Source organism: Chaetura pelagica, unplaced genomic scaffold (genome assembly GCF_000747805.2).
Source record: "Chaetura pelagica isolate M959 unplaced genomic scaffold, ChaPel_1.0 scaffold232, whole genome shotgun sequence".
NCBI lineage: Eukaryota > Metazoa > Chordata > Aves > Apodiformes > Apodidae > Chaetura > Chaetura pelagica.
The window spans coordinates 863,909-875,316 of NW_009952441.1; the positions used below are offsets into that span (position 1 = coordinate 863,909).

General features: G+C 50.4%; 1 protein-coding gene across 1 annotated transcript in view; it reads left to right on the forward strand.

Moving 5' to 3' along the window:
- The window catches only part of LOC104398369 (cytochrome b5 type B), a 14,107-nt gene extending 6,292 nt beyond the window's left edge, over positions 1-7,815 (forward strand). The window contains exons 2-5 of the mRNA XM_010008476.1: positions 4,421-4,562; positions 5,077-5,103; positions 6,979-7,010; positions 7,725-7,815. Coding sequence (XP_010006778.1) covers positions 4,421-4,562; positions 5,077-5,103; positions 6,979-7,010; positions 7,725-7,815 — 292 coding nt within the window. The remainder of the gene's footprint in view (positions 1-4,420; positions 4,563-5,076; positions 5,104-6,978; positions 7,011-7,724) is intronic.
- Positions 7,816-11,408: the final 3,593 nt, after the last annotated feature.

An 11,408-nucleotide genomic window follows, 5' to 3' on the forward strand; every position in this document is an offset into this window, starting at 1 on the left:
TCTGGCCCAGGCTGCGGGGCCTCAGCGACCGGCCCTGCCCAGAGGGGGGTGCACAGGCCCTGAGGAGGGGCCCAGGAGGCTCCCCGGTGTGCGGGCAGCCTGCGTGCCCAGGGCAGCGCCCGCCCGGCTCAGAGGAGCCTGCAAGGAACGGGAGGGCGGTGGCAGGTCGTGCTGGCACAGGCCCCAGTGCCGGCTTGTGCTGCTGCTCCTTGGGGTCCGTGTGAGGAGCCGTGTCCAGACGTGCCTTTCATGGGACATGCAGCTCTCCTCGAGCCACTGGACTTCACTTCTGGTCTCAGAGGGTAAACAGTCCCGTGCTAGATCAGTAGTGTAACTGTGATGTCTGTCGGGACACCCCGGAAGTTAAAGGAGACAGCGGGGGTGGTTGGTGTGAGCAGAGGTGCCCAGAGGGCACCGGCCTGCAGGGCTGCAGGCTCTGCTGTGATCTCAAGTTCTCTTGGACTTGGGGACAAAAGTTACTTCTAGACTCCATGCTTTTCACTTTGGTTGTGAGAAGGTTGAGTTTTGGTGTTTGGAGCTGGAAACAGGGTGGGAAGAAACAGTGACACAGTTTCAAAGGGCTTTTACCCCAGCTTAAAATGACACCAATGTCTGAAAGCTTGAATCAGCTCTGAGAGAAGAGCCCCTCCTGGAACTTGCACTTGTTGCTACTTGCTGGCTTTGCTTGTCTCAGTCAGGCTCTGGTTTTCCTGCAGACACCTCTGATTAAAGCCTGTCTGCTGTGTAGTCAAAATGTAACATGGCAAAGCTGCCAGGGTGAGGTGCAGAGGCTTATCAGGTAGGAGGGAATGATAACCTGGCAGCTCCCTCTCCCTGTCCTGACAGCTGGAGGTCGTTGCTTTTTGTGTGGCTTTTGGGTTTTATTTATCAAGTTGCACACAATCGATTTTTGCTTGTTGGCTCCAGCACCATAACACTTCATTCAGGATCTGACCTGCACTTCGAGTTTTCACCTCAACATTTATTTTAAGAGAGCCTCTGAGGTATTTCATACAACAAATTAAGGAGTGTTTCACTGGGCTGGGCTTTGCTGTAGCCAATGCTGTGCTGCTGATAGTTTTATGAAAAAAAAAAATCTCACTTTTGCAAGATAAATGGGTCCTGGCTGCTGTGCTCACCAGTGTTCACTGTTGGTCCTGCAGCAGTTTGCAGATGTCTCTGTGTCAGGTGCAGGATCTGCAGAGCTGCCCACTGAGCAGCTGATGTTCTTGGGGCTTTGATACCTGAAGGAGACTCAGGGCACCTGGGAAGACAAGGATGTGGGACAGTGGGATGGTGCCTGGTGGAGGTGAGGGGGTTTGGTGCTTCAGAGCAGCAGTGGTGTGAAGGACTCTCAGCTGGTGCTCAGCTGTTTGTTTTCCAGGAGAGCCCACAGGTCCATCTGAGGGGAGGGACCAGTTGCACATGTAGGTATGTGCATGCTTGGTGATCCTATGGCTGGAGCAGCTCTCCTCTGGCAACAGGCTGGGGTTGTTCAGCCCGGAGAGGAGAAGGCTCCAGGGAGACCTTAGAGCACCTTCCAATGCCTGAAGGGGCTCCAGGAAAGCTGGGGAGAGATTTGGGATAAGGGCAGGGAGGGATGAGGGGAATGGATTAAAACTGGAAGAGGGGACATTACTTTTGGACATTAGGAAGAAAGTTTTCATTGTGAGGGTGGTGAGAGCCTGGCCCAGGTTTCCCAGGGAAGCTGTGGCTGCCCCATCCCTGGGGGTGTTGAAGGGCAGGTTGGATGGGGCTTGGAGCAACCTGGGCTGGTGGGAGGTGTCCCTGCCCATGCAGGGGGGATTGGATCTACATGCTCTTTAAGGTCCTTTCACACCCAAACCATTCTCTGATGATTCTATGAAGCCTGCCCAGGACTGGCCTTCAGCCCCACTGCTCTGGTTTGGTTTTGTTTCTTTCTTTTCAGATATGCACTTTTTTTCAGCCATTATTCCCTCTCAAAGTAATGTTTTTTTTTTTCCCCCAGTTTGCAACACTTCCAGTTTTCATGTTTTCCTGCAGGAGCTGTAGCTTTGGGAAGTTCTGTGGCAGTTTTGTGACTTCCTGTGTAAACAGTCTGGTTTTACATTTGCTTGGGTATGACAAGGGGAGAATTGTCTGGCTGCAGTCGTGGTTGTCTGGCCTGGGCTGTCCTTTCAGTAACACTATAGGGCAAAATGGTTTGAAGTTTGTTTTTTTCTCTTGGCTTGGTGATTACAGTGGAGGACAGATGTGCATAAATAAATAACTGTTTTTCTTGCTTGTGGGTTTAGCAAGTACATAGAAAGGCTTCAGACCCAGAGATGTAGAGGAGTGAAACTTTGCTTGTTCTTCTTCCACGTGCAGGGACTGGATGCCACTGGAGGCCAACATCCACTCTCTCCTGTTAGTGCAGGTTTTTGTCTGCCCTTGTAGGCTGGGTGATTGGAAAAGCAAGCTCTGATTATTTTTCCATCTGAAATGAGATTTCTGGTGGGACATCCCTGAGGAGATCTTCTACAAGGCTTGCAGTGAGTGGCTGGATTTCAGCCCCTGGTTCTTGTGGATCTGTGCAAGTGTTCTGAGAATTGGGCAGTTGCTCTGAGTGATGTGCATGGACAACACACAGCACCCTGCCACTGCAGCCAGGCCTGGGGATGTGAGCTGAAGGGGCAGGAGGGATCTCGGGGTGATCTCTGGCTGCAGCCTGTGTTCCTGTTCTTGCCCTGGGCAGAGAAACGTGTCCGGCCCTGTCAGGAGCTCAGTCCCGCCTCCCCAGCTGTGACCATTGCTTCCTTCTCCTTTTCTGTAGGGTGGCTGTTCTGCTGGGGCAGCCCCTGAGCTGTCTGAGATTGAGGGAGCCCAAGGGTTGGGGTGGGAGCAGTGGCAGCAGGGGCCCCTCTCTGCTTCACAGCCCTGGCAGTGCAGAGCCTGGCTGCCCCCAGCCGTCTCCTGAGACCACAGACTTTGCCCTTTGTGGCTGCTGAGAAAACTGCCTGTTGATTTTGTTACAATACCTGGACAATAAAGGGATTTATTCTGAATGAAGGGCTGTGATCTGAGGATTGCAGAGCTGGCTGCCCCAGCTCACAGGAGTGAACAGCAGTGCTCTTACTGTGTCCATAGTGAGCGTGTTTGGAGTGAGGTGTGAGAGCTGAGTGGGAATATTGAGACTTTTGGCAGCAAAACCAGCTGAGCTGAAGTAAGAGGAGCAGTGACAACTGCCCTGTGCCTGTGGGAAGGAAAGGGTATTATGGAGAGAAGCAGGTGTGTTACTCCTTGGATCTGAAATTGAGTCCAATGCCTTTTCTCCAGCTCCTGTAGCTGCTGGAACCATTTCAGGCAGCAGAGAACAAGTCTCCTTGTCCCAGCTAGCACCTTCAGTGCCTGTTGCTTGTTGCTCCGGAAAGCTGGGTTAGTCCCTGTGTGCACTCAGGAGCCTGCCCACTTAATGGTTTAACTGGATTAGCTGATAGTTTGAACTATTTGCTCACATTCACACAGTAAAGAGATTGTACTTTGCTGGCTTTGTGGGTAGTGCTTCCCGCTGTCAGGCTGTTCCTGGAATTATGGTACTGACAGTACTAGAGGAGAGCCCAGCCCATCAAGGGGAGCAGAACTGCACCAGGTCTTTGTGTCAGTTCATTCCCCTTGATTTGGCAGTGGTCTGTGACAGTCTCTCATCAACAGAAATGCCAGTGTCCTTGTGGAGTGTCCTGTGGATTTGGTGCTTTTGTGGTAACTTCTGTTCTTCTCCGCTCCTCACTGCACAGTTCCCTGCAGAGGGGCTGCCAGCCAAGTCATGGTTTCATTTGTAGTGCCTGAAGGAGAACAACAAAATTCCTCCACTGGTGTCATAGAATCCCAGAACAGTTTGGGTTGGAAGGAACCTTAAAGATCATCCAGTCCCACCCCCCTGCATGGGCAGGGACAACTCCTACCAGCCCAGGTTGCTCCAAGCCCCATCCAACCTGCCCTTCAACACTGCCAGGGATGGGGCAGCCACAGGGTGAAGGCAGTGCTGTGTTGTGCTTCACTAGCAGTTGGTTGCCTTAGGAAAGTTCTTAAAGAGGAAGTTGTGCAGGAGAGGCTGCTCTGCAAGCAAGGGAGCCTGGTGGATGCAGTGAAGCCCCTGAAAAGCTGGACAAGGATGCCCTTTCTTTTGTGGAAATTCTGTACCCAAATCTCTTATGGGATCACAGGAGGGGTGGCTTGGCTGTGGGGGACAAAGCTCTGCTTCCCTCTCTACCTTGGGGATTCACCTCTTTGGAAGGGTTTTTCTTACACAGCACACGTTGTTCTCTGAATTCCTGAAGGAGGGGTTGGGGAATTGAATCTCTGGGAGATGTTATTGATGTAGCTGGTGTGAAGAGGCTGGAAGGCAGGCTGCTGGTGCTCTCCCTGCCTTTTTGGCATCTAGCCCTTTGCTTACATGAAGCCTCCTCTTCCAGCATCCGGGTGGAGAAGAAGTCCTGCTCGAACAAGCTGGTAGAGATGCCACAGAGAGCTTTGAAGACGTTGGGCACTCCACAGATGCCAGGGAGATGCTGAAGCAGTACTACATCGGGGAGATCCACCCGGTAAGCACGGCGGCTGCCTCCAGGCACGGGCTGGGACCCTGCAAAGGGGGGCTCCTTTGTGTAACCCACTAAATGCAAACACCAGGTGTGTCTTGCAAAATTAGTAGTGAGGGGTTTTAGGCAATCTCTGTGTTGTCCAGGATTTCTGTTGAGGAAAGGGGATCTCTGGTGAGGGGCAGAACTAAAGGAGGCTTCTCTTTCCACCATTCAGAACAGATTTCTCTCTACAATTAAACTGGGGCACTTAACGATTCTAATCTATTCAGCTCCCTCCTTAGCTGGTGCTATAACTTCCCTGTGCCTTGTAATTTAGAGTTCAGGAGGGTGAGAGATCACACACAAACACCTGCTCCCTGCCTGTGGGTGCTGGAGGAACAACTCCTTTGAAAACCCAGTCCAGGCAATCACCCCTACAATGGGGACTATGTACAGAACAATTCCCTCGTAAAGACTGCAGGCTGCTCTTGAACTCAGTGCTTATCTTTATTTCTCCTTTTTTTTATTTCCTTGACAGCATGATCGTAAAAAGGAGGGTTCTAAGGTAAGCTGTTAGTGTCTTACTTTTCCATTTTAATGCTGTGGAAATGATATTACACTCACAAATCAACAAAGTTGTCATACTCTTTTTCTTTTCCCACTGGTGCTTTTGGCTGTATGTTTACACAAGCTGCAGTAATGACTAAATATTCCAAGCAAATTATACCTTTGTTTTTGTTCTGAAGCTCAGCAGTCACCTCAGTGTGAAATTAGAAGTGTTTGTACCTCTCTCCCCTGACATCAGTGATGTTATTTCTACCCCTTGAGCCACAGACCACTTTTTTGTGTTCTCACCGTGTCCTGAGCACTGAGCTGTTTGTGTTGTTGCATCCAAGCCTGGAGACAGGCACAGCCACTGTGGGGCTGGCCCTGGAACAAGAATTCTCTGTTAACTACCCTAGTAATCAGTGGTGTTGCTTAAAACTCAGGTACTCCTGGATTAGAACAGGGCATAGTGTTGCAAAAATGCTTTGGAAATGGCTGGGGGAGGGAAGTGGTAATAAACAGAATCCATCTGAGGGGTGAACACGTGCTGGGCAGCTGGCTGCTCTTCTCACCTGGCTTGGAGGCTTGGGCCAGGCACAGCTCTGCCTTCAACGGAGCTTTCATTAGGGGCTGTTCAAAGCTGGGACACATGCAGAGAGGCAGGAATCGAGGGGAACTGTCAACAGAGCGTGTGGTAACTGGGGCCCTTGGGAGTGTCTGTGTGCTGTGTCAGCCACAGAAACAGTAACTCAGGCTGGGTGAAGCCCATGTAGAAACAGAATTATTTGGGTTGGAAGGGACTTTTAAAGATCATCTGGTTCCAACCCCCCTGCCATGGACAGGGACACCTTCCCCCAGCCCAGGTTGCTCCAAGCCCCATCCAACCTGCCCTTCAACACTGCCAGGGATGGGGCAGCCACAGCTTTTCTGGGCAACCTGGGACAGGGTCTCACCACCCTCACAGTGAAGAACTTCTTCCTAATGTGCAACCAAAATTTACTCTCTTTCCAGTGTAAAGAGAGTCAGATGTCCACACTTTTCAACTGGGATGATTCTCAGAACAATCAGCAAATACATGTTTTGCATTCTTTTCTAGTTAAAGCAACACTTGGCTTTCCAAACCAGATTCCCTTCTGCCATAGCACCATATAGAAAGCATCCTTTAGTAGGTGTTTGATAGTAAATTTGGCAAGACTCCCAAGTCCTAACACTGCTGCTAACACAGGACCAACTGATTATTTGGGTATTCACCCTAAAATGTATTGTTTGGTTCAACCCCTTTTTATGAAAAGAACCACGTGCCTGCAATCTGCATGGAAATAAGCAGTAATCTGAGCAGCTCCCTTGGATAGCAGTAATTTTTTTCTTCAAATATTTTTCTCTTCTGAGGAGAAAGGCCAGTGAGTTCTGTACAGCTGAGGTATTTCTCCACTGTACAACATCTGATTAAAGGGCAGGCCCAAGTATAATCTAAAATAGCAGCAAGAGATAAAGTCAGTAGTGTAACAATAAATGGGGAGAACCACACAAAACCCAGCTGTACATGTGCAGGCCTGAGAGGCAGGTCCCCACAGGAGTGTCCATCTTTAGCATCCTGTGTCTAACACAGACCACGTGGTGAGGTGCTGAGCATGGCCTGTCCTCCAGAGGGGGGCAAGTTCCAGTAGGACGCTGATGACAGGGGAGGGATTGGATAGATGGAAAGAATGTGGAGGTGAGGATGAGGGCAAACATCCCCAGAAACGTCCACACTAGTGACAGAGGCTGTTGGGGGAGGGTTATTTTTCCTCTGTATCTGTAATCACATGTTCAGTCTTGTTAGTCTTATTAGCACTTGTTAAATGTGGTAGTGTTCTTTTTATTCCCTCTGCTAACTCCCTCTTTCCTCCTTCAGGATCCAAGTGTGACATCCTCAGGCCAATCAAGGTATAGTATCCTCTTAAAATAAGAATAAGAAATTGAGGGCTCAAGACTCTCTGTAAAACTGCATTTTAACTCTAATGGGCAGGGGGAAAAAACCCCAAGGATGTTACTGTGCTGTCCTTCAGGCAGCAGAGCCCAAAATAAGTGGCCAAGCTGCAGCACACCGAGGTAGCAGCCAGGGTGGGTTGTGCATTTTTTTGGAGGATGTTTACCATGACCAGCCCTGTTTAGTATAAAATGCAGGAATCCTCCCAGCAGAACAGGGCCCTGGGCACTGGGAGCTGAGGCAGAACTTTTCTGCTAAGGGGGCTGCTAAAGGTGATCCTGTGGCCTCTGGTCTGGGAGTGAGGCAGATTTATTGTGGGGTGGCTGTAGCAATTTGCAGCCTTGAGTCAACTCAGCTGTTTGTATAGCACAAATTACAGTCTGACTTATTTCAGGAAAAAAACAAAACAAAACACAAAAACCCAACCAGCAACAAAAACCCCAAATTGGTTTCTGTGTGTGCCAGGCTGGGGACGTCAGCAGTTCAGCTGGGCCCCTGCAGGCAGAGGGGCCTCGGGCAGGGGCAGAGACCGGAGCGCGGGGCGGCTGGAGCTGAGGGCAGTGGTTCCAAGAGATCCCCAGATGGAAACAGACCTGTCAGAAGCGATGAACATCTTAAACGAATTATTAACTTGATGCTTTATGTTGTATGTTTTGTTTTTCTCCCTGCAGTTTCTGGTCAACGTGGCTAATCCCCATCGTCGGAGCGCTGGTCCTAGGATTAATGTATCGCTATTACATGCTGGATGGGAGAACCTCCTGAACTGACCTTGCTGGGACCTCAGAGAGCCTAAAATGGAGGGTGTGAGGGACAGTGCATGCATGCAGCACCTGGAGTTCTGCTTCCCTTAACCCTTCCTGCCTCGCTTTCAGCTTCTGAGTCTGTCAAGTGATGTTGATATCCATGGGACCAAGCTAATACCAAACTCTCTCCTAACTCTGGGACCCACCAGCCTGTCGCCCTTCCCTCTCGTGGTGGTGGGGCAAGTCAACTTCCCAGTATTCTCTGACATTTCAGTGTGGTCTCCCTCGTGTGTGCGTGCTCGTGCGCCGCTCCCTCGCGCTCTCTTGCTCTCTTGCTCTCTGAAGTCAACCCCAGACAAGCCTTTTCCTTTCAATGCCTTTTTGTTAAGCCAGACAAGATGACACAGCTGCTGGTGGGCCTGTGGGTGTCCCCCTGTCCTCCTCACAGCGCTGGCAGAAATAAACTGCAAGTTGTCTGCAGTCCTTTCCAGAAAAGATGTCGGGAGATTCGGTTCCGCGGTAACTTTCCCAGTGCATGCAGGCAACACTAACTGGGGCAGCAGGAAGCTGTTAGCTTGGCTACCTCTTGCTGTACGTGTCTGTTTTTAACGGTTAAACAAATACATGGATTTTAAAAGCAATTCTGTTCAATTTGTACTACTTGTACTTGTCCCTTTAAGATGTATATTCTGTGAAGCAATTTATACCTTGAATCCTGGTTTGTTTGAGTGCTTTTGTGCTGCGTGCGGCCGTGCCAGGAGCGGGAGCTGACACGTGGCTTCCCAACATGCAGGGTTTTCTCTCTCCCTGAGGTCTTGGTCCAGACCATGTATTGGAAACAGACCTTGTTCTCACTTACTACAAATGTGCACCAGATGGGGGGGAAACAAACAAATCCTGTCTCTTCTCTCAAAATGAAAAGGGAGAAGAAATCCGTTTAGAGATGATGGTGGATTTGTCTTGGAGCAGAGGAGGGTATTTCTCTCTCCTGTTGCTGTGTACCAGGTAGCCACCTCCAGCCGTGTGCAGGTGTGTAAGGTGTGCTTCACGCTCTGAGACATGATGTTTTCCAGCTCTTCCAGCACATTGGTCTGTGGCTTTGGGATCTGCTAAATAAAGGGAACTTGTGTCTGGGTCCCTGATACCCTTCAGGGGTGCTGTACAACACTGCTGGGACACTGCTCCCCAATGCCAGTGTTACAGCAAAGCTCTGATCATCCGTTCTGATGATCAAAGGAGGGAAGTGGTCTGCTGGGGTCCTGCCTCTTCTCACTCCTCTTCAGGCTGGCTGAGTGATGGGTCCCACAGGTGTGAAACTGCTCAGTCAACACAGGAGGCATTAACAAAGCTTGTTTATGTGAGGATTAAGGCAGACAATTCCAAATCTCTGTCCTTAGGCTGAACTTAGCATACAATGCAGGTGCTGTCTTGCCTTCCCCCCCACCAGAAAGCTCCCAGGGAAGGGGAAGCTGGGCCTGCACTTTGCTTCCTTCAGGTGCTTTGGAGAAGGAGCTGAGTGAAGAGCTGTGACTGCAAGCACAGAGGCAGCTTCCACAGTTACCAGCCATATTCTGGCTGCCTCAGGGATGCTGGTGGAACTGTGCTGTTGGGGTGAATGGGGTTTCCTGAACTATTTGGTGATTAAATGTGGATTGTTATTAAGTCTGCAGTTACTTAGGGTTATGCAGCCCTTCTCCTGTCCCACAGCTGCCTGTTTGAAATGCAGATCCCTCTGCCAGCAGTTGCTGTATTTACATTGCTAAGGGCTATCCTGCTTCTCCAGCTTGAGGTCTGCTCTTGCCTCAGCAGCTGCTGGTTCTATCCAGCCTTTCCCACTTTCCCCCAATTCTAAAGGGACTTTCAATCATCCCATGCCACCAGCTATGCTCTGGCAGCATATGGGAGCATTGGCTCTTCACCACAAGAAGAGTATGTTGGAGGGTTGTTTTCAATGAAAAGATGAAAGAGACCATGAAACTCACCTCTTATTTACATGTATACTTATGAAAGAAGGTACCATCCCGCTCCCACAGGCATCAGCAGAATCTGCCTCTTAACAATTTGCCTAATTGTGGCTCTCATGGTAGTTGCAGCAGCCTCAGGGCAGTAGAACCTGGTCAGATCATTCCAGGAGGGAGCAAGAGAGCAGCAAGGCAATGAACTGGCAGCCACTGACTTGATCAAAGGGCCAGGAGAAGTCACTGGAAACCTTCTCTGCTTTGGTCCTAGATTTTCAGCTGAAGTAATCTAGGGAAAACAGGCCATTACCTGGGATGGAAATGGAGGTTTTGGGGCAGGGGGCACTTGGTAACCAGTGTTGGATAATTCACAAGTCCCCTCAGCATCCCATCCCTTGTGAGGTTCCTGGGTGCTGAAGCTGTTCTGTGGTCTGGGAAGGAGATCCTGTGGCCACAGGACAAGACATCCTTGGTGTGCTTGTAAGAAATTATGGAAGAGGGTTGGGAATTATTTTCTTGGCAAGAGCTGTTTAGCTGTAAACTTTATTTATCTTTGATCAAGAGGAATTGGATCCAAAATACACAGAAATAAAGAGAAGACTTCTGAAGTACTTTTAAATCTGCTTCCAAGTACTGTGGGGTCAATACCAAGTACAGGCTGGATTCTCCAAGCACGAAGGAAAATTTGCAGGGAGTCCCAGAGAGGGATGATAAAAAATTAGGGGAGTCCAAGTGCTCTGGCACCTCTTGTCAGTCCCACAGCTCAGCCCCAGCCCTTTGCTGGGGAAGGGGCACTGGGGCAGTTCAGGGCAGGAGGAAAGTCACCCGAGGAGGTGATGCAGCAATGGCCTGTCTTGGTCTGTCTGCACCCTCCTGTCTTCATCTCTAATGAAACTGGCCAGTGCTTGAATTGTAATTGTTCTCCATCAGTAACTCTCCAGTTAGTGCTGTATTTCTTTTCCCCTCCAATGACTATTTTTACATTAAAGAGGATTTTTTCATACTTCCTCAAAAGAAGCACCAGCTGGAGAAGCAAGTGCCTTCAGACATCCTGATGGCTGTGGTTGGTCCTTCTCTATCTTCCCAGCTCTGTCCCCAGCAGCTGCTGTGGCACCAGCCAAAGCCACCACTGCTGTCACACGGTGCCATGTGCTTGTGCCATTCCCTCTACCTCTGCATGCTCATGAGCAGCTTCTTATTTCCCTTCTTCACTGATTCAAAGCATAATTAGCATAAATACCATCTTGTGTTGATTTCCAAGCCATACCCAGAGCTCTGGGGGGAAAACCAGCCCATAGGTGCACCCCTGGATCAGGTCCTGGCCACGGGGTCCACAGCGCCGGCGCAGCTTCTTGCAGGAGCAGGATTGTTATCTCGGGGCCAAATTCCCTGTGTGGCTGCAGTGGCCCCAGAGCTGGTGGGACACGCCCTGGCCAGGCTCTGCAGAGCCCAGGCTGGAGTCCAGCTCTGTGGGATGCTCAGACACTGCAGAGCAGCAGCACCCGAGAAGAGTTGTGACAGTTCCCCTCCACCAGGGAGGCCACGGCTGGGGCTGAACTGGGGCTGCTGCCTCTGGGGAAGGAGAAAACCTGCAGCTCCTGGTGCTGGGAAGGATGGTGCTGGGGACTGTCACTCCCCTGTGGGCACAGGCAGC